The sequence below is a fragment of the Mustela lutreola genome, chromosome 4, assembly GCF_030435805.1.
Source record: "Mustela lutreola isolate mMusLut2 chromosome 4, mMusLut2.pri, whole genome shotgun sequence".
In the NCBI taxonomy this organism is placed as follows: Eukaryota; Metazoa; Chordata; class Mammalia; order Carnivora; family Mustelidae; genus Mustela; species Mustela lutreola.
This window is the reverse complement of record NC_081293.1, coordinates 156,795,975-156,821,251: the sequence shown is the minus strand read 5'-3', so window position 1 is coordinate 156,821,251 and position 25,277 is coordinate 156,795,975. Positions and strand designations below refer to the sequence as shown.

At 54.9% G+C, this 25,277-nt stretch overlaps 1 protein-coding gene across 8 annotated transcripts in view; it reads right to left on the bottom strand.

Annotated features, from left to right (window-relative positions):
* The window catches only part of MINDY4 (MINDY lysine 48 deubiquitinase 4), a 116,957-nt gene that overhangs the window by 35,077 nt on the left and 56,603 nt on the right, over positions 1–25,277 (bottom strand). For 7 of the 8 annotated variants that reach the window (XR_009352917.1, XR_009352919.1, XR_009352916.1 and 4 more), the window contains exons 10-14: positions 19,520–19,621; positions 17,879–17,942; positions 16,759–16,824; positions 11,617–11,684; positions 322–385 (exon numbers count right to left, since the gene is read on the bottom strand). Coding sequence is in view for 4 of the 8 variants with exons in the window: in XM_059171484.1 (XP_059027467.1) it covers positions 322–385; positions 11,617–11,684; positions 16,759–16,824; positions 17,879–17,942; positions 19,520–19,621 (364 nt within the window). In the remaining 4 variants the exon portion in view is untranslated. Of the gene's footprint in view, positions 1–321; positions 386–10,830; positions 11,425–11,616; positions 11,685–16,758; positions 16,825–17,878; positions 17,943–19,519; positions 19,622–25,277 lie in introns of those variants that run through there. The other variant, XM_059171486.1, reaches the window with a different exon arrangement.

The window sequence follows — 25,277 nt, the reverse complement described above, 5'->3', positions numbered from 1 at the left end:
GCCGTGGCCCTCATGGCCCTCATGGCGCCAGCTGGCCCAGAGCCCCCAGTCTGTCCCCAGGGCTCGGGCTGGGGCTCTGGGCTGTGCAGCACCTGGCTCTATCCCTGGCATCCCCCCTCCCCTGCAGTGCCAAGCACACAGATCGGGCACAGCAAGACCCCTGGAGCGGAAGCTGAGATGAGTGGCCTTTCTAGGTCTCCATGACAGAGAGGTTGGCACATGAAAACCACCAGGAGAGGGCTGGGGGGGGGGTGGCAAGGAAAGAAGAGGGGAGGAAGGATAAGAAGGGCCCAATGCCCAGTGACCCTTGGCTACCGCGACCTGGGTGCAGTATCCGTGTGCTCCAATCAGGTGGCTGGTGGGGACATCGAAGTCCTGGCGGACACTAGAAGACAGAAGAGAAGTGGTATCAGCACACCTTTGCCTGACTCAGGCCTCTGGGCAAACCTCACTAGGGGACCAGGGGCTCCTCTCGGGGTCCAGGCTGAGGCCCAGAATTCTGGATGTGGGCCAACCCAGGGCTCCTTAGCCCACGCTCACTCTGTTCTGGGCTGTGACCTCCACTCTGGCCTCCCTGGGGCCACTACCGACACGCAGGGAGGTGACAGGCCCCTGTGTTTGCAGTCCAGCATCCCGCATTCACAGCCCAACTGCCACTTACCAGCATGGGCACTGGGACATCCCCGTCCGTCTCTAGGCCTCAGCCTGCAAGTCTGTTCAATGGGAGCGATGGGAGTCCTATAATAATAGCCGTGCCACCTGGGCACAGACCGTGTACCAGGCCTGGACACACACGGTTCCCCAGACATTGAGAGAAAACCAAGGCTCGGAGCAGCACTGACTTGCCCAGGGCATGGGGCTTTTGGCCTATGGAGTCAATGGAGGATCCCGCGGCCCGTCTTGGAGGCCGGTGCTCTCCCGACTCCAGGTCACCACAACGGCTCTACCCTCAGAAGGGAGCCCCCCAGAAGGCATGAGGTAAAAAGCTCCTTGGCCAAAACACATCCCTCAAACCAGAAGGAGCTGATTTCTTAGGGCTGTACAGAGCTGGGGACGAGAAGTCATCATCAGTGTGGCTCTGTCGTTGGGGAGCCTGGCAAAAGGAGGCAAGCCCAGCCCTCCATGAACCTCAACACTCTCTGACAATCTAGAAAGTCCCCCACCAGGACACAACTCCTTTTCCCTACCCCCACGTAAATCCTTCGGGAGACCAAGTGTTCTTGCCGGCCACAGAACCGGAAAGGAGCCAGCATCCATGGAATACAGTCCCGCCCCTGGCAGAATAAGGGTTACTATATTTTACAGACATGGAAAGACTCACAAGGGCATCGCTGTGGGAGACAGGAGGCTGCAGCTCATGCCCAGCGGCCCGGCCTGCCCCCTCTGGCCCCACCCCAAAGAGACCACAGACAGACAACCCAGAGGAAAGGGCTCAGCAATCACGATGTTTGTTTTCCCTTTTAGTGGAAGAGAAGAGAAACCTGGTCTCAATTTTATGCTTTAAATCTAAGATCTGCCATAAGTCCACAAACCTAAAACACCCTGGTCCCCGTATCCTTCCCAAACAAGTTAAGAAACTCAAGCTCCGTGACCTTTGCTGGAGAAATGCTTTCTTGTGGTTTTTAATAACCGTGGACAAATGGGGAAGGTCTATGGTCCACATGGGAAAATGGGCCGCGTTGGCACTGCGGGGACCTGGTGGAGAAGCATGGGGGCCTGGGGGGCCTGGGGAGGGACTAGGGGGCTCACCCACCAGAGACAGCCCAGGGGGCCTGGGAAGGAGCCGGCGGGGGCGTCAAATGGCCCAAGGCAGCACTCAACTGGCACTAGCTCAGGCAGAAGAATTGATGGAAACGCTTTTTGCCGCATATACAGGCATCTTCTGAAGAGAAGAAAATAACCTCAAAGGAGTCCTGGGTGGACTGATAAGCATCGCTGGTCCCGAGCCAGCCCAAAGCTTTCAGAAGCGGTCCGATCTCCATAATCTCACAGCCTCGTGCTCACCCAGCGGGTTTGAGAGCCTGCGTCAGCCGAGAGCGGAGGGACAAGCAGAGAGGACAATGGCAGGAAATGGTAATTGCATCCTTAGGTGCAAACACGATGGGAAGTTCAGGAGTGAGCACGGAGCTTGAAAGGGAGGAACGTCTGCGTTTCACATTAGGGCATTCGCCAGACGCCAGGGAGCAGCTTACGGCTTAAGAGATTTACAACTTTGGCAAATCTAGATGCCCAGACCTCCCTTTAGGGGAATTCCCTGGAGAGTGGAGTGTGAGGAGTCCTTGAGTAAAGGGAAAATGGCCTCTGCCCTGCCCAGAGAGAGGGCAGTTCAAAGGGCAGGGCTGTAAGCAGGTTGGAGTTCCAGCCCCAGCCAGCCCTGTGGTGGCCATACTCTCCTCTCTGGGCCTCAGTCTCCCCTTTTGTAACACAAGATGCATGGTGTTTGGGGCTAAACTTGTGTCACCCCCAAATTTGTATGCTGAAGCCCTGATCCCGGTACCTCAGAATGTGGCTCTGCTCTGAGGGCCTTTCAAGGGGTGATTGAAGTTCCCCGAGCCCATTCGGGTGGCCCTAATCCCGTCTGAATGAGTCCCTGCAGGAAGAGGATGGCAGGGATGCGAGCTGGCAGAGGAAAGACCAAGTGAGGCCACAGAAGCAGGCAGCCACCCACAGGCCCAGGAGAGAGGCCTCCGGGGAAACCAACCCTGCCGACACCTTGATCTTGGACTTCCAGCCCCCAGACCTGGCAGTTTCTGCTGTTAAAGCGACTCAGGCTGTGGGTGCTTGTGACGGCTGCCCTAGCAAATACATACCAGGTGGCCTCCCCCGTCTGTTTAGACTCAGAGCTCTTTCTTCAAATGTCATCTTCTAGGCAGAAGCCAGATGCACAAGACATTAAGGCAGAGCTGCTCTGGCTGAAGGCACCCCATCCTTTCCCCTCTTCCAGCTCCTGTAGCCCCTCTGGGGAACCCCCAGGTCTCCAAGGTCATGCAGCATCCTGGGAGCAGGGGCTGAATGAGGGATAGGGTTGCCTGGGCTCTGAGGTCCCCATACTCACGGAGCTTCTGAGCCACCAGCTTTGAGGACTTCCCTGGGACTGATGTTGTTCAGTCCAAAGGGCAGGCTGTCCCTTCCCCAGGCTACCTGGGGACTGGACAATGCTGGGCCCTAAAAAATTTCCGCACAGCCTGAGGCCAGCTACCAGGCTGGGTGACAGGAGCCAGGGGCAGCCTCAGACTGATGAAGCCTGCGCCCTAAGGCTATTATGCACACAGGGGACCCCTTCAGGGAGCAGGAGTTTGCCAGGATTTTGGATTCTGAGAAGCACAGCGTGGGAGGAGCCTGAGCAGACTTGCCATAAGGGAAACTTACAAGGAGTGGCTGGGCCCTTGGCTATCCTGCCACCACCACTCCTCCTCAGCATTCTGGGAGCCAAGGGCCAGAACGTGGACCACGGTCGGAGGGACAGCTCGCTGCAGAAGCATCCAGAGTTAGAGGAACAGAGACCTCTGCCTAGGATGCCAGCAAGGCCTACTTCTCCCAGCTGGACCCCACAGAAAGTTCCCAGAGACCCCGCACTGCACCAAGAAGCGGAACAAAGAGGATGCAGGGGGTTGGCAGAGACCTTGGGGCTGAGCTGTTTGCAGCGGGGAAAACAGATGCCTAGCACACGAACACAAGCAGGCCGAGGCAAGGGACAGGTTTCAGGCCAGACTGAGCATGGGAAGCTGGGCTAGAGCGCTGCTGCTCCCTCCAGTCGCCCCTCATCACACACCTCCAAGGGCAGACGTTCTGCCACTGAGCAGTGTACAGGGCTTGAGCCTTGACTCTGCAGAACCTGGAAGCTCACTTTCAGATCCACCGTCCTTTCTGAAGCCTCATGAGGCCAGAAGAGCACGAATCGCCATCTCCATTTCACCAAGGGGGTTACTGAGGCCCAGAAAGGAGAAGGGACGTGTGTGGTCTTGTGATCATATAGTCAGTTGGCCGGCCAGGACAGCGCCCCCGGCGCCAACATCACACAGTGTCCACTGTGGCCTGAAATATGGGATATTCAGCCTGGCTGGCCAGCCCCCAAGCAGGTCAGGGAGCCCTGAAGCTCCACTTCTGGTCCCTACCTCCCTGGCTGGGGCACAGCTTATTCCTTCACCCTAAGCCTCCCCAATGTCCATCTGAACATGTGAATCTGGGCATCTGGTACAGATGTTTCTGAATAAGAATAAAGTAGGTCTAAGTGGTCTAGAGACATGGTTCCAGTCCATCGTCAAAGCCACTCACCTAAAATCAATGTCCACGAAGTGGGATCAGCGGCCAGCTCAGCCTCAGATGGGCTGAGTTAACCTCAGGCAAATCCCTGTCTATCTCTCTCTCTCCCAGCCTATGTCTTCATTTAGAAAACCAGAGGACAGGAGCCAGGGGTGTCCGGGGACCTTCTGGGATGTGAACAAGTGTGCCTGGTTTGTGACTCTGATGTTTAAAACATCATGCCTAAAATAGGTGGTAATTAACCCGGGAGGATCTGGCCAGCCACCTCCCCTTCACCTGACCCCAAGGCCCCAGGCCCCAGGAGTACCACCACACCCCACTCTGGCTGGGCCTCCCTGCTGCCCCCTCCCTTGGGAATTCTACTGACTTTTGAGGACCAATCAGTAGTGAGAAGGGTGGTGGTGGAATAACGAGGAGGACCTGAGCTCCTGGGCAGGGGGCCCTGGATTTGAATCCAGTTCCTGCTACTTACTGGCTGTCCCCCTCTCTGAGGCTGCAGGGGGAGGTGGGACAGTGCCTCCCTCTACTATAGACTGCTGGAAGAGCAAGGTGAACTATATAAAGCATCTGGCATTTGGTAAATGTCACTTCCTTTTTCCTACGATAACAACAATAACAACAACTACAAACACAATGACCAAGAGGTCACGATTCCCGCAACCTCAGCTGCTCGTGTCACAGCCAAGAACCCAGAATAAATGGAGCCCTGCAAGCGGCCGAAATGGAACTATGAATATCTAAAAAGGACTTGGATAGAGCGGATATGGACTGTTTTCCCAGGAAAGCCTGTAGGGAGTGGGCGATGGGTCAGGACACCTGCGTGGCAGGCCCCTGCTGCCACCTGCCCTGTGTGACCTTCTGCAAATTGCTTTCCTTCTCTGAGCCTTCAGGATGTCATCTCCTGATGGGGATAACAACAGGCACCTCAAAGAGCTATTGCCGTGAGGGCCCCACAAACAGCACAGAGCTCCTCTGTGGAGGGGCTGGCTGTGGCTGCCACTCTCCAGGAAGGGGCCAGGACAGGAAGGGGAGAGGTAGGGACCCCGGGAGGGAGGGCAAGGTGCAGGATGGAGAGAAAGGAGCCAGCCTGGAGGAAGGAAGGGGACAGAGAGGTGCCCCAGCCCTTCCCAAGCTGCCTTCCAACTCACCACCCGCTAGACCTCTCCCCACGCGCCGGCACCTTCCTTCCCACTCCTTCCCAACCCTTCCCATATACCCCTCAGAGCCCTGATAAATGTTGCCTCTTCTATAAAGACACCTCCCTCACCCCGGGACAGATGTGCCCATCTCTCCTCAGCCAGCCCCTTCCTCAGAGCACCCACCCATTCCAGCCTTGTCCCTCTGGGCAGCAAGGATTTTGACGGCCAGAGGTATGTCATGTCCCTTGGGCCCCCAGCTCCCAGAACTGGGCTCTTCTTTTGCAGATGCACAGCAAACGGGCCCTAAATTATGTAAGCCTGGCCCACACCCACCCCAGAAGAAGCTACAAGGAAGGCCCAGATGGAATAGCCTCCAGAAGCTGAATCCCAGGAGGGGTGCGGAGTTAGCCAGAAGGAAGCTTCCCACCCAAGCGACTGAAGTTGGCCTGGAACAGAAGATTCTTCCGAAAAGTTAATTACCTCTCCTTCCTCCCAAGGGCCATCCTCTTTCTTTGGATGCCCAAGCCCTTCGAGGAACATGGAAGTCTAGCCCTTGGGTAAGTGGCAAGTGCTAGAGGCACCAAGAGTCAGGAGACCCTCCTAGCTCTGCCCGAGTGTAGCCTGGGCTGAGCTGCACCCCTCAGCCACAGGAGACTCAGTGTTCCCCGGTGGACCTGTTGCCCTCAGGAATACCCCACCCTTGTTTCTGAGGAAATCCTGTGGGGGCCTCAATTAAGGCCCAGATCTGATCCACTCCCAAACTCATACCTGGTATCACATTCCTTGATAAATTCCAAGCTCCCAGTTCCTGACTAGACAACCTACTTCTTTCCCAGTCAGAGTGGTCCCGCCTCTGTGGGTTCTGCCTGCCTTCTGGGCCCTCTGTGTTCACATGCCCCATGATGGGGGCAGCCTAAGCCTGGGCACCATGAGGTATCACAAATGGGGTCACGGCTGCCAGCAGGCTGAGGGGCACTGGAGAAAGGGCTTCCTTAGGGCGCCTGGGTGGCTCGGTGGGTTAAGTGTCTGGCTCTGGCTCAGGTGGTGATCCCGGGGTCCTGGGATGGAGCCCCATGTTGGGCTCCCTGCTCAGTGGGGAGTCAGCTTCTTCCTCTCCCTCTGCCTTTCTCTTTCTGAAATAAATAAAATCTTAAAAAAAAAAAAAAAAAAAAAAAGCAGGGGGGCTTCCTCTCCACAGGTCTCACCGAAGCCCACCATGCAGCAGGGCCCTCCTGAGAACACAGCTGTGATGGAGGAAAGAAGCATGATGGGACAGAAGGAGGGATACCATGTCCCAAAGACGCTGCCTGGTTCCTGGATCCAGCCACTCCTAAAGCCCTGGGCTTTGATACGAATCAATTAATAGTGCTGTTTTCTGCTTACACTGGCTAGGATTCAAGTTTCTGTCACTTGCCTCTGTATCACCAACACTCACGGTTGGCTTTCTCTCAGGGCTATTTCCACAAAGAACTAAACAGTGCTGTTATTTTTTCCTCTCCTGGAGAACGTTACCGAGAGAGCCACAAAGCCACCCCGGTGTGGGTGCTGCCCCTCACGCTCAAGGCCCGGCTTGTGATCCTCAAAAATTACTTCAGCAGATGACAAACTACTGCCTATTTTGGACTTTCAAGATTGCTTTTGGATGGCCCACAATGCTACTGCCCTGAGTGCCATGGGTTGTGAGGCCTGAAAAAGGTCTCTTCACAAGCCGTTCCCCCACCAGCTGGGCCTCAGCCACTCAGTGGGCATCTCCGGAGCCCCCCATTGTGCCTGGCCCCAAATCACTGCTGGCTTCCCAGGAGACTGTGCAGGTCTGGCTCTGAGCTGGCCTCCGACCCCGGGGCCCCAAGCATCTTTGGGACTTGTGAGAGCCTGCTGGGGAAAGTTCTAGGCCGTGTGGTTTGGAAAGCTAGGTAAGCATGAAAGCCTGTATGAGATTTACTGTAAGCAACTCAAGATCTTAGGCAGGAAAATAGATGGCTGGAAATCAAGTGGAAAAAAATAGAGGATTTGCAATCAGCCCCGGTAAACAAAACTCAAACGCCAGCTTCACTACTGTTCTTCTGGCCTCTGAGGGCAAAGTGGCTAGGCTGGGCCAGGCTGTGTTCACATCTTCCCTTGGCACCCTCACCTTGGCTCCCCCCAGAGCTGGGAACAGCCGATGGACAGGAGGCATGGACTTGGGTGCAAGGCTTGCCCCCGGGGCCTCAGGCAGGAGTCTGAAAGCCCTTGCTCAGAGGGAGGGATGGCCATGCGCTCAGACACACATACACACTCACACCATCAAGTCACCTTCCCACAATCTCAAAGGTCACCACCAACAGCCACATCATCTCACACCCAGTCCTAAAGCGTCACAGATCCCTCACCCATGCACACACCTCCGTGAGCGTACCCATACATGCTGTACTTGTAAAAAGCTGGGTTGGGGGTAGATTCTGAGCCCTCCACCGCACGGCCCATGATTGGAGAAACTGCTCTCTTTGGGCTACCAGGACATGTTTCCAACTGCCCAAAGTAGTAACAGATCGCCCTGAAACGGCATCAAAGGCTTTGGCGAGGCTGAATCTGAACTCCAGAGCAGGAAGGCCCTCGGGGTTCGTCCGGTCCTACGGCTGGTAAGCTATGTATGCAGGGCTGGGCCTTCTCCAAACAGGGGTCTCTTGGGGCCAGGCTGGGAGACAGGAAGGGGCATGCAGGGGTCTCCACCTCCCCCAGCCCCCACTCCGGTCCTGCCACATCTACTTTTTACCGTGAGCTTTGGAATATGGTTTATTTAGGAAAAAAAAAGTCAGATTCACTACACAGTTTAAGCAGCAGTTTAAGTTTGCCTCCCTCCTCTTAAAGGTAAAGGACCTAAAGCATAGGCTATGCTGGCAGAGCAGAGATGAGACCCAGATATCTGAAAGCTGCATCCCAGCCAATGAGTGGAATGCTCTGGTGTGACCTGTCACCCACTGGGGCTGCCCTGGGCAAGCCTATTAGCTCAGCCTGACAAAGGGAGCCTGTGCTGGATGGCCTCTGCCCACAGGGGCCCTTTGCAAGCTGCCAGTCCCTGTGGCAGGCCAGGAGGAAGTGGCCTTTCACCATCCCAGGACTGTCATCCCTGCCAAGGGAATCGCAGCAAACCCACCTCCAGGTCTGGCATCCGTCCTGAGATGGGAGACCGGAGGCTCTGGAGAGCCGAGGGAAGCACCTCTGGAGTGTGCGATGAGCACAGAGGAGGTGTAGGCCATTCCAAGGGCTCCCCTTCTAAGCCATAGAACAGCTCCTTTGGAGGAGCCCTGGAAATGCCAGGAAGTCTAACGTGTTATTGTAAATAATGTCAGCGTGAATCTCTCACGGCATCCAGGCACCATTTCAAGGGATCATTCTCTTCCTCGCCATGGTTCTGTCTCTCCCCTCATGCTGCCACCCCTTTCAGCAGTCCCCCCGACCACGGGGAGGAGTGACTGGCTCCACTCCCTGTCGCCCCAGCAGCCCTGGGCCCAAAGCTGCCCCATGCTCCACCAGAAGCCTTTAGTCTGTCTAGAAGTGGTTTTGAACTTGAACAAGACAGGGTGAGTGTCTTTCTCAAGCCCATCTTTGGATGGCACACTCCCAGGGCAGGGACTGGTTCTCCCACCTCCCCTTCTCTTGCGCCCTCCGAGAAACAGTGTACAGCCCCCTAGGAGCCCCCTGGACTGCCGAGGACATGCCTGCTGGGGTGAGCACCGCCACCAGGGGACCCATCCCCTCTTGTGGGACGTGGCTATGTCTCTACCACCAAGCTGAGCCTGAGGACAAGACACAACAGGATGGGACACAAGGTGTCTCTAAGCACAGCTGGGACAGGGTTGGACCAGCAGGGGCCATCACCTAAAATATGTTACCCACTGGAAGCCTCGACCTACAAATCTTCATTCAATCTTGTGAAGCAGGAATTATCGTCCCCCTTTCACAGAGCTAGAAACTCGGCCTCAAAGGAGTAGAGACTCAGACCTGAAACCAAGTGGCAAACCCAGTTTGAGACCTGGCTGCCTGGGCTGAGCTGTGTGAGCCCGGGACCAGCCTGGTTTCTTCATCTGAGAGACAGGAGGCTGGTAGGCATCACCAGTGCCACCTAACAGGGTTGTGTGGGGACAAGGCAAGTTTCTGGTGTAAGAGTTGCAGCATCAGACTGGGTTCGAGGGAAGCTTGCCGGATGTTGCTTATTCCCGTTCCTACTGCTGATGAGAGTGTCCCCTATGTTGCCTTCTTAGAAGGCAAGGGGAGGCCCAGGAGTAAGATCAGCTCAACTGGTACCCTGCTGGGTCCAGTGCTAAAGCAGGGCTCAGTGTCAGTCCTTCTGGAAGGCAGGGATGGGCTGGCCAAAGCTATCCCTGGGGACTCCAACACATCAGCCTCCAGGACCCAGGAAGGTCCTCAGGAGCCCTGAGCAGGAGGGAGATCATCTTGGTGCACTTTCACTCCTCTGTCCTGAGAACAAGGGGAATGAGGTGACACCAGCCAGATCTCTTGGTGAGTCCGTGTGCTTGTGTCTCTCTATGTATGTCTGTATGTGTGTGTCTGTGCATTTATATGTGTAGGTCTGCCTTCGTGTGCATGTGTATGTCTGTGTGTCTGTGTCTTTACATCTGTGTCTCTATGTGTGTGTGTATCTGTATGCCTGCGTGTCTGTGTATCTACCTGCGTATCTGTGTATGTTGTACCTGTGTATCTGTGAGTCTGTGTCTGTGTGTATCTGTGTGTGTGTGTGTGTGTGTATGTGTATGTGTGTCTGTACTTCTGCGTGTGTGTAGTGAGAGGAGGATGGTGGCAGGGCTGAGACCTCAGGCCTATTAGCATGAGGCTGTGCAGCCCAGTAGGGCAGCCTTCCCCCGATAGATGCCCCACGGTACCACACCCTGGGCAGGGAATGACCCTTGCCTGTCTTGGTTGGAGGGGGCAGGGAGGGGACAGAAGCAGCCCAAGTCCTCCAGCTCTGGACAACATGGAAAGTAGCCTGGATATGGGGCTCTGAAGGCCCCTGTGGACAGAGAGGGCCGCCAGAGCTGCTCCCTATGGGGGCACACATGTAAACAGCTCCCGGGCTGGTAAGTGGGACCTGCTGTAGCTGCCCCAGTGACCGTCAGAACAGAGACACTCTGCTCAGAGTCCTAGACCCCCAGAGCCAGAGGGTTTCTTGTACAGATGGGGAAACAGGCCCGGGAGATCACATAGACAGATGTCACAAAGCCCGGCCCTTCTGAGAGCCTAGCTTCCTCTCTGTAGTTCAGGGGTCTCACCCACACACCCAGAAATCCCCACCCAACCTGGGCTGCCAGGGATTAACAAACCCAGGCCTGGGGAGGAGGCGGTGCGGCTTACGGTCTCCATGCACGTGAGCCCGGGCCAGGAATGAATCATATCATTATGGCAGGATTAGAAGAAAAATGCCATTAGAAAATCTGTGCATGTACCGCATTTAATAAGGTCAGTAGCAGCAAGCAGCAGGCAGGCTGGCAGCACGAGGCCACAGAGCCCCCTCGTCCTCCCGCCCGAGCCGGAGCCTGCAGGGGATGGGACAGGCCCTGTCTGGGCCCAGCCACGGGGAGCAAGTGTCTCCTCCTGCTGGGGCCTCCCCAGCCTGGGCACCACACAGCGATTCCTTCTGACTCCCCACTCCTCAGGGCCCACCTGCTTGGGGTTGTTCCCAAATCATCCCCCACAGCAAGCACCCCCCCCCCCAAGTGAAAATTCATTGCCCAGATCCCCCATCCCCTCTGGAGTCTGTGCTCTACTTGGAAAGGGAAGGAGTAGTCAATTGTACTTTATAAAACCTTTAATGAGCTGTTAAACTACTACTCTCCCTGGTGACATAATGCCCAAGTGACAAAAAGGGAGAAGAAGCCTAGGAAGCCCATGGAGGATGAGTGTGATGGAGAAAGTCCAGCTCTCAGGCAGCTTGGGAGGCTGCCTTTGATAAAAATGCACGTCATTGAAGTCGTCTTGCTTCCAAGGTCCCTGGGCACCGGCTCACCTGTTGTCCTCAGGGCTGGCCCTGGACACAAGCGTTGCAGCTCTCCAACTGCCCTGGCCTACACCGCTCCTCCACTCTGCCACTTCCTTCACCCTCTCAACCACACTCACTACAGGCCTACTGCACACCAAGAATGGCCCTGGGCTCTGCTTGGGGCAGCAGTGAACCAGACAGACCAGCCCTGCCCAGGAATTGAGGGAGGAAGACACTCACAGCTCCGTGGACCTGGACAGGATGGCAGACACCGTGAGGAGGATGCATCCGTAGGGACCCACTTCGAACTGGGAAGAAGAGAATGCAGTGAGAAGCCTGAACCGGAGCCAGCTGCCGCCAGCCCGGTCCCAGAGGTTGCCAGGGGGCTCCAGAGCAGGCCCCCTCACTGATGGGAAGCACACCAGCCCAGGTGACAATGGAACTGGACACACAGTCCATCAAGGAGCACGCCCATAAGGTCCGCGTCCTAGACACTTGTTACACAGCAGCCGGGCCAGCCTCCCTTGCCCTGCAGGTATCTTACGGGCACCGTCACACTGAAAACTGTCACAGGCTGGTGAGACAGTACTATTAACACTGCCCTCTGCCCCAGAAGGAAACAGGCTCAGACACCAAGCACCTGGCCTGAGGTCACACCACTGGTAAGTGGTCTGCTGGGATGCTAGCAGGCTCCATCGGATTCCAAATGCCTTAGACAGGCACTGCGTTAAGAACAGCAGAGAGCAGGTGGGGGACAGAGTCAGGGTCAGGAGGGGTGAGTGAGGGGAGCCGTGCAAGTGCAAGGATAGATCCCATCTGCCAAACATGTTTGGTATTTCGTTCATTGTGGATTTTTTGGATTAATTCTGATATGAAAATATTATTTTTGCTGATTACTGAGGATTTTGGTACCCCCTTGAATTCTGCACCCAAGGAGAGCACCTGATTCATCTCCCCCCAGTCCCAACTCTGGGTTAGAGCCCACCGCCCGGAGCCCAACTGCATGTGTTTCAATCCTGGTTGTGCCACTCCTAGCTAGGTGAGCACAGAGACCTTCCTAACTTCCCTGTGCCCCAGTCTTCTCATCTGTAAAATGGGGATGATGATAATGGGCCCAACTTTCATGAGGTTGTTGTGAAGAGTCAGTGAGATAACCCCTGTAAAGCACGTAGCACAGGGCCTGACCCCAGGGGAGCCATGGGTACAATGCCAGCTCTGCACAGCCCTTTGTCCAGGGGGCCCAGGAGGCCACAGCCTCCGGGATGGGCTAGGTCACTCAGGCTTCCTAGACAAATGCCAACCCTCCCCGCCGCCACTCAGTGTCATCCCACCCTCTCCCCATCTGTGATCTGGTGATGGCAGATGCTGCCTGACTAGAGTCAGCGTTCCTTATGTGTGGTCAGTTTTGTTTGTTTGTTTGTTTTTGTTTTTGTGGACTTGGTACCAGACCTAAAGAAGCTTGTTTTCCTGAAACGGTAAGAATGATATAATTTATCATATTTCCATTTTGCCTGGGTTGCCAGGAAGCTCCAAGCCAGACATGGTCCTCGTCTGTGGTAATTATTTCGGCTCAAGGTTCTGATAAAATTATCTTTTCTTTCCTTCAAAACATAGTCTTTATTTTCACACTGTAATTCAATCAGTCATTCAAAAAAAAAAAAATTTCTGTGTGAACTTTCATGCCAAGAGGATGCTTCCTGCTGACGCTATGCTTGTGGACAAGGTGGACATGGATCTCCTTCATGGGAAGTAACTCAGAGAAGAAAGAACAAGAAGCACCTACAGAAGAGTGGGGGAGGGGCTCTGTTCTGACAGGAAAAGCCAGGTGTGCTGGAAACACACAGAGAGGGGTTTAGGGAAGAAAGGAATGTAAAGGAAGGCTTTCTGGAGGAAGTGATATCTCAACCCAAAGGACAAGAAAGAATCACAAGAGAAGGAAATGCTGTTCCAGATAAGATGAAAAGCACAAGCAAAGGCCCAGAGGCAAGAGGGGGTAGGTTTACTACGGTTGGGGCACAGAAGAGCCCTGAGGACATCATTTTTATAGAATTAACTTCTTATTTTTATAAATTTATCAATAACAGAATCTTTGGGGGGATTAAAAATGGAATAAATGAATCAACAACTATCTTAAATCAACTTGATCATTATTCTCTGATCTCAGGCCAGTCACTTCGCTTCTGTTGCCCTCAGTTTCCCCATTTGCACAATGAGGACGACAAATCCCATCCTTGCATTTTCCCTTGGGTTCTGATGTGCATTCTATAAGACCAAGTCTGTGGAAGTGTTCTGGTCATTGCAAAGAGTCCTGCTGATATCCTTGCCCAGGGTAACACGGGCCTGGGAGGACCAGTACCCTTGTCGCAACTCTCCTGCAGACTTCCATGTTGCCTTGGGGAGTGACAGAGCTCTCGGTCTCCATTTCCCCTTCGGGAAGGCCACCTAACTGCTGCCATGGACTGGCACGTTGTCTTGGGGGAGCCACAGAACTTTCTCAGTCTGTTCCCCTCTGCCATGAGTGCTGCTGCAGGATTGGCATGAAGCAGGGAACACAGGAGCCCGCTGCACGCCCTCTGTCTGTGTAACCCAGAGCACTACTGCTACTACACAAGCCAGCACTGTCCACAGCCCTTGGGACTCCCTCCAGGACAGCTTCCCAGGAGCCGTGCACGAGCCCCTCCGTGTAGACTGGTTAGTGAGGTGATGGAGTGAGTGGGGAGAAAGGACGCTGCCTGGGGCTACTGGGCCCTGCTGAACACAACTGAATGGCACCAATATTCCATTTTGTTAAAAAAAAAAATTTATTAAAATTATCTCATCAAACTCAAGCTGCCAAGACATGGGAGGCCGCAGGGCAAGGTGCCTGCTCTGAAAGGAGAGCTCCCCAGACAGGCAGTTGGGCTGGAAACCGCCATGAGGGCCAGGGGGAAACTGTCTGGTACAGCCTGGGAAGAAGGGGCCATTCTCTAGCCCCGGCTCAGGCCCTGGAAGGACCAAAGCCTACCCTGGAACCTCATCTGGAGGCAGGGGCGGGGGCCTCACCAGCTCACGGGGGGCGGCCAGACATCCCGCCCACAGGGTGAACGGTAATGAAAACACAGCAAGGAGGCTATTTATTTTGGGCAGAGATGGTTCAGTGTTCGTTTCCAGGCCTGGCACAAGGCACCCCTCTTAGGCCCAGGCCATGAAAAATGAATTCGGTGAGGGTAATGCTGAGGCAGCTCAACGGCTTCCAGCAAAAACAAAATTAGACACTGGGGGAAAACACTACCTTCCGGGGGAGGAGGGCCAAAGACTGACCGCAGGCACATGGTTCCCCGCTTTGGGTCCCGAGGAATGACAGGAAGGGGGCGACCCCTCTCCCAGTCCCGGCTCCACTCTCTGAACTGCTTCCACAGTCGCTGTCTTGCTTGGGCTTCACCGAAATCCTGGGGTATGGACCAAGGGAGGAAGGAGGCCCCGTTTCTGAGATGAGGTTGTAGGAAGCCTTGGTGCAGAGGCATCCCCCAGCCGGGGCCATCCATGCATGGTGACAGACCCTTGGAGCCTGTGAGCAATTGCCCCAGGGCTCTCCTTTGCCCCCTAGAAGCCTCCCAGGGCGCCTTCCTCTCCCAGGTGCCACCACAGGTACCAGGGGGGCCTGCACCCCGGTCCAAACACACGCACCAAGGCCATCGGCCCTGCTCAGCTCTCAGACACATCGCTGCATTCTCACAATGCTCTGAGTGCAGGAAGAGTAGGATCCTTCCTGCTTGTTTCGATCCCCCTGCTGCTTAATTTAGAAGACATTCTCTTCCGTGCATTTAAGTTTCTTCTTCAAAAACCTCTATTGGACAATAAAGAGCTGGAAGTATCTGCTAACTGTGCCATCTTCTGTTTCCTAGGCGAGGCAATTTAGGCCCAATGTCGTGCCTGAGATCCCATGGGGCTGAGTTAGAAGCCAGAGGAGGCCCCCAGACCCCTGCTCCAGGCCCCCTACAGCTGCTCCGGATGAGCCGCATCATTAGAGAGCCCACTGGGTTACGCCCATGAAGAACCAAAGGGAGCCAGGGATGGAGCAAGTGACAGCCAGCTGAGGCCAGGACCCCGCCCACGGCAGAGCCCCTCCCTCGCACCTCCCAGAAAGGCCAGACAGAACAGTCTGTGCCAAAAGGCAGCGTCCTAAGCTAAGGACATGGGCCTGGCTCTTGGGGCTGAATTACCCCTAGGCAATAGCTCTGGGGCAGAAAATCTGGGGTGAATAAGTAACTTAGTGACTGCACCCCTGCCTCCCAGGGGTCTCCAAGCAGGCTCCAGTGCCTTCAGGGAACAGGAGGAAAGTATTCTGACAGGAGTGTCTAGATTGGTCCCTTATCTGGCAAGTTCTCCCATCCTCCGGGCTCATCAGCAAATCCTCAGTCACCTTTTCTGGAGCCTAAAAGAGCTAGTCCCACAGCTCAGGAGGCTGAAGGAAAGGCAGAGAAGAGGCACGGAGCATTTGCTTGCACACTGGAGAAGGGCTCAATGCTTGGTTTCCTTCTATCCTGACACACAGACATCAGAAAATGAGACCCCTAGGGGCGCCTGGGTGGCTCAGTGGGTTAAGCTTCTGCCTTCAGCTCAGGTCATGACCCCAGGGCCCTGGGATCAAGCCCCGCATCAGGCTCTCTGCTCAGCGGGGAACCTGTTTCCTCTTCTCTCTCTGCCTGCCTCTCTGCCTACTTGTGACATCTCTCTGTCAAATAAATAAAATCTTAAAAAAAAAAAAAAAAGAAAGAAAAGAAAATGAGACCCTGTGGTCGGGGATCTCAGGTCATCTCTCGGCCTTGGCTCAGGCTGTACCCTGCCTCTGTAGTGCATCCCCCTCATTTCCACATGTCCACAGCTAACCAGTCTCAAGGGGGCCTAGAATAATAATAATGGTGATCATAACATCAACAACAGAAGGTAAAATCGGTGACAACATTGAGCCTGGTGCACTAGTTCCAAGTACTGTTGTTATCAGCCCCATTTTACAGATGAGGAAACTGAGGCATAGAGGGCTAAAGAAGTTGCCCCAGGTTACAGAGCGAGTACGTAAGGGGTGAAACCTAGATTCAAACCCAGATGGAAGGCTCCAGAGATCATATCCTTTACCATGGAGCCTTCAACTCCCTCCTCCACAAACCTAGCCAGGCTACAGCCCTTCTCTGAACCCCCATGGCACTCTGTGCTGTTCAGGCCCTGGACGTGTCCCACCCCATTTCACAGCAAGCAGTGGGGGCACAGATCCCCTCCAGCAGACAGGAGGACTCAGTCAGCCACCCAGGGCACAAAGCAAGGTCCTGTACCCAGCAGGGTCCCCATCAAAGAAAGCAGACGGCTTAACAACACCCCCCCCCCCAAATAAACCATCATCCATACCTGATGGATGCTTTGTTGGAGAAAAGTCACCAACTCCTCATAGCAGGTCAAACTGTGCAGCGTGAGCTGAGGAGACACAAACGCACGGCGTGAGCTGCCCAAGCCCCACAGACAGTTCTGGGTCCTGCCCTGGCTTCAGTAGCTACAAGACCCCAAGTGGGAATGTTCCTGCAGTCACAGAGGTGTCCTGGAGAACCAGGGCAATGAGGCATCCCCATGCCTGCATGCGACTTAAAAGGCAGACAGGGCCCGGCTGGGGTCTCCAGGTCAAGTCCGCCCGGCCAGCTCCACCAGGCCAACAGAGCCCAGGAATGGAGACACTGGGGAGTTCAAGCTTGGCTGCACCCCTGCAGGCCAGTTACAGATATCTGAGAAGCATCTGGGGGCGCAGGGGGTTTGGGGCGAGCATCCCATCCAACTGGTCACTGCCAGGCCCACTCTGAGCCTGGCTGGCAGTGTCCTGAGTTCAGTGGGAAGCCGTGGGTCTCAGTCTCCTTTGCTTTCTCAGGCAACTCAGGAAAAAACCACTTGTAGACAGATTACCCAAGCAGGTAAGGCCCCTATTTAGGATACCAGGGCCACATGGGCCCAAACTTAGATCAAAGGAAACAAACCAGGTCCAACAAAAGTCTTCTGTGAAGAGGGGGCGCGTCTGTGGAAAATGTCCCGGTGTCTGTATCCTCATGTCTCCCATTTCTTTCCCTTACTCGGTCATACCGGGTCTGGTTTCACGGCTGGTGCTCTGTCCCCCACTCTCTAACTCCCCCTCCATCTCCCTGCCACCCCCTGCCCTCTCACAACCCCGGCGAGGGTGCCAAGGAGACACAGAGGGACAGAGACGGCTGTGGTTTGGCCAGAAGGCATCAGGCATGGCCCGCTTGTCTCTACAGTCTCCACGTGACAGGGCGCCCTTCAGCCTTTTGGCCCCAAGGGCAGCTCTGGCGAGCGTCCCCCTACCCAGCGCCCGACGCCCACCCCAATCCCAGGTGGAGGATCCGCTAGTCTGGGCTGCAGGGAGGGCTGGCCCGTGCCCAGCTGAGGGAGGATTTACTTATATATGAAAGGAGACCGTCCCCAAACAAAGCCAAAGGTTGCGTGATAATTTTCCAGAAAGCCGTACTGTTTCTAAGACTCCATCTGCTTTGTATTTCCCTGTTGGACTGAACTGCTGTGTTCCCGAAGCCCTAAAAAGGAAAGGGAGATGCATGAGTTCTCTGTGTGGAAAGAAGATGTGCCCTTGAGCCAGGGGGAAACCACATGTGCCATTAACTGAGGACAAATCAAAAGGGGGCTCTGGAGGAAAGAACAGGACCAAGGGTTTCTCATTTCTCCCCCGCTTAGAACTCACCCACTGGCGTGGGCCCAGAGGATGCCGCGAGTGGGGGTGGGAAAAGGAATGGAAAAAAGATGGCAGAAGGAGAGCTCAGGGTAACCAAACCCACGTCCTGGCACTAGCGAGCCTGCCTCTCACCCACAGCCGACAGACTTCCAGACGGAGGAATGCTGACTTGCCCTTCGCTTTCAGGGCCCTGAGGAATTCCAGCCTCCAGCCTAAGGCTCCCCACCCTGACCCCATCAGCGTCTGTTTACACCACACATGCCCGGTGAGGCAGGCACGAGAAGCGGGGTTTGGGTGTGGGGTCCGCGGGACCATTAGCCTGCCGCGTAGGCTGGGAGCAGCTGCTGCCTCTCTCAGGCCTTCTGTATGCTTATCTGCAAATGGATGGAAACAGAATTTTTGCCCCATTTGCTTTCAGGGCTGCCATGCGGATCCTAAGGGCCGGGATTAATGCGTAGTAACGTATTCACTGGAACACAGGTACCAAGGACAAGCACTCCATGGGAACAGCAACAATAGTTCCTAACACTGACACTTTAGTATGTGCCGACATGGTCCTAAGTCCTTCACGTTTATCATTACTTACGGTTTACTTATATGGACAAATGATTTAAATGGATAGATAATATCATTTATTGTACATAATTTACTTATAGTGACTCATTTAATTCTCACAGTCACTCTACCAGATACTCCTTACTTAACTGGTATTTTCTAGATGAGTAAACATGAAGCACAGAGAGGTTGAGTCAATTGCCCAAGATCACACAGCTAATAAACACAGCTAATAAACAATAGCCTCTGGAGCCCTTTCTCTTAAGCACTATGCTCTACTGACCATTCTACCCCAGGAGAGTGTAGTCTTTGGCCCCAAAAGGCACCCCTTTTACTAAAGCTTAGCCACGGGCCTGGGAGGAAGTGATGCCTCCACTCGGAAGGGCTGGACTGAAAAGCTGGCAAACCACCCATGTGGATTACATAGATGGTGTCCTCCACCTGCAGTCACATAGAGGTGGCAGGGGACATCTCTTCCTCCGAGGAACAGGGTTCCAAGCGACAAAGGGAAAGGAAGTATGCTTTGGGGACCAAGAGAGAGGTAGGAAGCAGAGGGCAACTGGTTCCTGAGAGGTCTGTGGTTTTCTCAGATGGGATGTGTCTCCCAAGTTTCCCCAGGGAGGAAGGCCAGGCAGACACGGCACCCCTCCCCCAGGTAGAAAGGAAAATGGAGCTGCATGGAGTCCCCTCCAGGCCTCTCTGTGTGCAGGGAGGCCTCCCTGGGCTCGTGCTGGCTGGCGCCCGGGAGGACACACAGAGAAGCGGGGTGGGCAGATGATTCCAAGGCAGGAAAGCACAGAGCCAGCTTGCCTGCAGCTGGGCCACTGCATGAGTGCAGCCCCATGCACAGCCCTGGGAAGCACTCACAGTGTGACCACGGCTCTTTCCCGGCCCCCGGCCCGCCACACGATGTCCGCGATGGCCAAGGCAAGGCAGTGACTCCTGCGGGCATTGGAAGGCTGCAGCTGCCTGAGGAGGAAAAGGAGAGCATGTTTATGCCTGTGAGGACACAAGCCACAAGGGATGAGGCAGCCCTGTAGCAGATGGCCTATTCTTTCCTCTGACACGCAGAGAGGGCTCTGCAGCCCAGGGACTCCATCCAGCCAGGCCTCCTCCAATGAGAGCCAAGGAAGAGCCCTGATGGAGAGGCCCTGGGTGGGGCTGGAGGAGAAGCAGGTCAAGGAACTGGCCCCGGGTGAGCAGAGGGAATCCTGGAGGCTTGGCAGGGCCGTAAGCTCTAACAGAGCCCAGGAGGCCACGCTGAACATGCTCGGGAGCTCCTGCCACCCCAAGGAAAGTGAGCCATCCCAGCCAAATGTCTGGTACCGCCCTGACCCAGCCTTGGCCACTCCCAGCAACCGGGCCCCTGGAGACAGCGGCTGGACAAGCAGGTGCCCTTAACTCCCACCAGCCACAGGAAATGGTGGGAAAGCACCCTGCCTTGCTTACTTAGATATAGGTTGTGGGATGCGGGAGAGGGAGGATCCAAGGTGAACTCTGGGGGTTTAGTGGGTGCACAGTGGGGCCACCCACTGAAATGAGAAATACAGAGCAGAGAGGAGGACTGGGGGAGCAACTGGAGGTACAGGCGGGACCCTCTAGCTGAAGCTATCTGACACATGGAAAGCCCAGGAGAGCATTGGGGCTGAAGACAGGGTTATGCTGCACCAGCATGTGAGGAGCCCTTGGCCCTTAGGGGGTTGAGATTTCCCAAATGGAGTTTGAGGAAGGGCAGAGGTGGCAGATAAGGATGAAACCCCAAAGGACTCTTGTATACCAGGGACACAGAGGAAGGCAGGAAGGGGCATGGCAGAAGGGAGATGGTGCTATTACAGAATCCTAGGAGCAAATGAGCTTTGAGAAAAACAGGCAGTCAGCAATGTCAAAAACGGCAGAGAGATGCGTATGATAAAACTGATAACACAGAAGCCCTGGTGCATGAAATGAGCAACAGGCTAGAACAGGCAACAGCCTGATAGAGACACTCCCTTCAGTTTCACCTTTCCGGGGCTCTGAAAGCTGTAGTTCTTGTCCACTGCTGCAGTCTGAATTTTTTCTAAGTTCTTAGGAAAATTAAACTCTTACAAAAGCAGTCTGAGTGTTAGAATCTTCCTAGCCATGATGCCATGAGGAAGACCCTGCTGGGGCTCAAAGGAATGCACGGCAGGGTGGGGGGCAAGGGGTGAGGGTGGGGGTTTTATGTTTTTAGTGGCCCACTAACACCTGAGCTCCATGCTGAACTGTGCAGGGGAGAAAGAAAACTGGAGAAACGGGGACCAGAAGACCAGGGACACAGGTCATTCCCCAGTGCCTAAGACACACAGCCAGTGGTCTGTATCCAGGCTGACCAGTACCCTTAAAATGGGAGGCAAATGGCAGAGCCATCCCTCAGTTTCCCCTTCCATAAACTGGAGACGACACTAGTACCTGCCCCGTAGCATTGGGAGCTTTAAACAAGGTGATGTGTGTATGGGCTGTGGTCACAGGATGAATGATCAATAATGGATACCTATCACTATTGTTTTTATGGAAACATCACGTCCCCACGTTGGCTGTGGTGACAGGAAGGTGAACTCCAACCATCTGGTGTGAAAGTGACAGCAAGCTCCTGACACCAGGTCATCCTTCAAACATAATGAGACAAACAGCAAGTCCTCAACCACTTGAAAAATGAAATGGCAGCCTGCCTGCTACTTGTGCAGCTTCTGGAAGCCTGCCATGCTCCCCGAGGAAATGGTTACCACACCATCACTAAAACGGGCAGCCTGGGCTGTGGGGAGATCACTGGTCAGGGTCACCATCAACTATGAAAACAAAGGTGAGGAAATGTTGTGCTGGGTTTCCGGAGAAGTGATGCCAAGGACAGAGAGGGGCCTGCAAAGCAGGGCTTGTCACACAAAGGAGAAAGGATTGGACATTTATCCCCTTGGATTCAGAACCTATGAAAGTTGACTTCATCATCCCCACAGCTCCTGTTTCCTGCCCTGCCCCCACCCAGGTGACCGTCACATCCTGTCAAACACATCTCCTTGCCCATCCCCTTCCTGTCCCCTGCCCAGGACCCATGTGCCCTGCTCCCCAGCTGAGTTGTTCCAGCCAGGGCTTGACCAGCATTTCTGCTCCGTCTTGTCCCTGTGGGCTCTTCCTATAACACAGGGGTGACCAGGGTACTCCCCAGTTAGAACCCTTGCTGTGGCCAGGAGTTGTGCAAACTTGTGTCTGGACTGTAATCTCTGCCTAGAACATCTATACTGGGAAACCTGCAGACATGGACCTAAGAGGTCACCTTTCACACAGCCACTGTGTTCTACGCTAAGCAAGTCATGTGTCTGACTGAAATCTTCTCAGTGTAGCCACAAATAAGATCTGAAAAGCCGACATATACTGAGTACCTATCATGGGCCAGGCACTGTTAGAAATACTTCACATGTATTGTTTCGTTAGCCATTAAAGCTACCCTAGAAAGGCAGCAGTATTGTTGCTTTTAAATGGGGAAAATGAGGCACAGAGCCTAAGAGATTCACCCAAAGTCACACAATAAAGTTAGAAAAATTAAAACAGCATTGAGGGAGGAAGGAGGACTTAGGAAACTGGAACCAATTGTCTGGAGCTCTTGGCCGTAGAACCCAGCAACCCTCTGTCTTCAAGCCCATCTCTTGGGCGCCGTCCAACGCTATCAAGAGACCTGGCTCTTTGGTCCGGCCCGTGTCTTTCTGATCTCACAGACTGGTTAGAGACCCTCTTTCTACACACAGTCCTCATTCTTTTCACTGGCTTCCATTTAGAAAAACTTCCAGTGTCTCCACCCTTTCCTGGGCCCCAGTTTGCCATCTTTCCGGAAGACACAATGGAAAAGTGCAGCAGTCGGGGCTGCGTTTGGTTCCTGGCTCCCAGGCCTCAGAGAAGCCCCTTGCCCTCACTGGCCTTCGCCTTCCCACACAGATGTTGACACTGGCCCACGTGCCCCCAAGCATCATTCCAGCATTGCCCTTTCTGCCATGTCACTGGCCGCAGGGTAGACAGGGTTGTCCTTGCAGACGATGAGAGGAAGGGGGCGCTGTGGTGAGTCACCCCGAGTTCAGCCTCACCAAGGAACTCCCTGCTTTCACCTACAAAACCTCAATGACAAGGGTGGCTCCTGTGTTGCCTTCATCGGAGGTCTGTGGCTCTTCTAGGCCTGCAGGGGAGTAAGACTCATTGTCCCTTCCCAAAGCCACCAGCACAACCCCTCTGTGGGGAAAAACACGGAGTCTTGATGCCTGGCTCTGTCCTCCCTGATGGAGGAGAGGCCAGCTGCCAGCCTGACGGAGTGGGTCCTGATGAAGCCAGACAGGCCCACAGAAAAAAACACCATCCCTGCCAAGAGGCCTTTATTTCGGCATGACTTCCCTGGAGGGCGCAGTCAATCCCCCACTCTGCTTTCACAGAATCGCTCCCCATCGGTGGTGAGCAGAAGGCATGAGGAGGGGCCCCACCACCAGCCCCAGTGTGGGAAGGCCCACAGGTCCTTCAGGGGCCCCCGTGGGGCCCAGAGTTGGGCAGCAGCAGATGCTGCGTGGTGTGGGGGGCCAGGCCACCATGGTGTTCCTGAAGAGGAAAGGGGAGTCACCTGACTTTTTTTTTTTTTTAAATTGGGTCATTTCTGAAATCCTGGAATTTCAGAGTCAAAAGGAAGTACTAAAGCCTCGGACCCAGCTCAGCACACAGCGCCCAAGCAGAAAGGTCAACGGCCCGCCCACCAGTATTCAAATTGTATGATTAAATTAATGGGCATGAAGAGGGGCTCCTACGGAGCTGTCACCCTTTGCTCACAAGAGCTGTTTGCTGCATTACTCTTAGTACTTCTGTATGGAGTTCTTCTAAAGTAGGGGATGTCGGGGGTTGGCGCGGGTTGTGCCCTGAAGGCCCCTGTGAAACACAGAGCCGCACCTTGGTCACTGAGAGTCTGTCTGGGGATCCAGCACTCGAGTGTTCCAGACACACGCCAGCAGCCTCGTGGGCCCAGCCGCTTCTGACCTCTCTGGCTCTCCTGTTGCCCAGAGTCTCCTCTGGGGCACAGCTGAATGGGATGGCAAACAGAGCGCCACTGCAGATGCCAGGAGTAACCCTGCGGGAGCACCATGCCTCTCTGAGCCTCGGTTTCCCCACATGGTCCCACCTGCTTGCATAGCCCTTGATGACTTATAAACGACTGTGTCTGCATTTCCTTGTTGAGTCTAACTTGGGTAAGACAGAGATTCCTCAGTGGAGAAGGTGAGACCCAGCAGCCCAGGTCTCCAGACCCAGCCCTGCAAGGCCTCACCACCCACCAAGCAGCAATCCAGACTCAGCGCTCCCTTCCGTCCTCTGCCGCCAGCCCTGGGAAACAGCCCCTTGCTCCCCTGGGCTTTGTTTGATCCAAGCCCTAGCTTGAAGCCAGAAGAAGTCTCTCCGCCCAAGCCCCAATTGTTCTCCAGCCCCTGAGGCAGGCTGTAACCTCAGCAAACTCAGCCCCATGGCAGGGGAAGTGGGAGAAAGAAACACAGGACTCTCTCTCTCTCTCTCTCTCTGTGTGTGTGTGTGTGTGTAGGCATCTGGTGCCCATTGCCTGTAGCCCATCACCACTGAGACCTCCCCCAGCTTGTCCCCCTGTGAGCTACCTCTTCCCTAGCCCCTGCCAGAGCCCCAGTAGATGGAAGCAAAAAGCCTGCCCACTCAGCCTGTGTGGAGATGAGCCCTGGTAGAGAGGGGCAGGACTTACAAGGAACACCCATAGTTGTGGGGCTCCCAAGAAAACTGAGGTAACTCTTCTGCAGCATGAATCCTTCCATGCTTCCAGGAGGAGGGGGTCCTGTCCAGCAGGCCAAGTTCCCTGTTTACTCCACACGGACCTCTTCTGGCTGAGCCAGGCAGCCAGACTTGGGCTCCTTCCCACCTGGCACACCCCTACATATACCGCCCCCCCAAGCAGCTCCTTCTTCCCCCTTCTCCCTCTGCCTACCCACTACTGCCCCTACGACCCAGCTCAGACATAGCAGCCAGCCACCAAGGGCCTTAGGTCTAGGCTGGTCCTGACTTGTCTCTCAGAGTCCCAGCTGATGGGCAGCCCATGGGAGCCAAGGCTGCATTCCCTCCTCCTCCCCCCCCCCAGCAAAGACCTGATGGAACTCTCCATCTAGTCGGTGCTTAAATAGACACCTGTCAGTGTAAACTGGGGCCTGAGGCCACGCTCGGCCAGTGGCTGGCTTGCAGATGGTGGGAGGTGGAGAGGACCTCACTTCCCACTGCTGACTGCTGACCCGGTGTTCTTTCTACTCAGAGCCTGAATTGCACCCCCAACCAGGATGGCTTTCTGCCATCCAAGCCCTGGCATCCCTCTCTGGTGTGGAGAGCAGAGCACTCCCCGGAGAATGTACCTGTGGATCCAGAGGCTGGAACATCCCCTCAGTCGTGTGTGGGGTGGGTGACAAGAATCAAGCCTGCCTTGTGTGTGCCCCAGGGAGAAACAGCCCTTCCTGGAACCAACTTAAACACCCCATCCCAATCATTGGGAAACAATCCACAACTTCCCCCCAAATACAAAGACCAAGTTCAAAAGCAGCTCTGAATGAGAAGAGGGCTGAAATGAATTTTGAGACATGTCCCC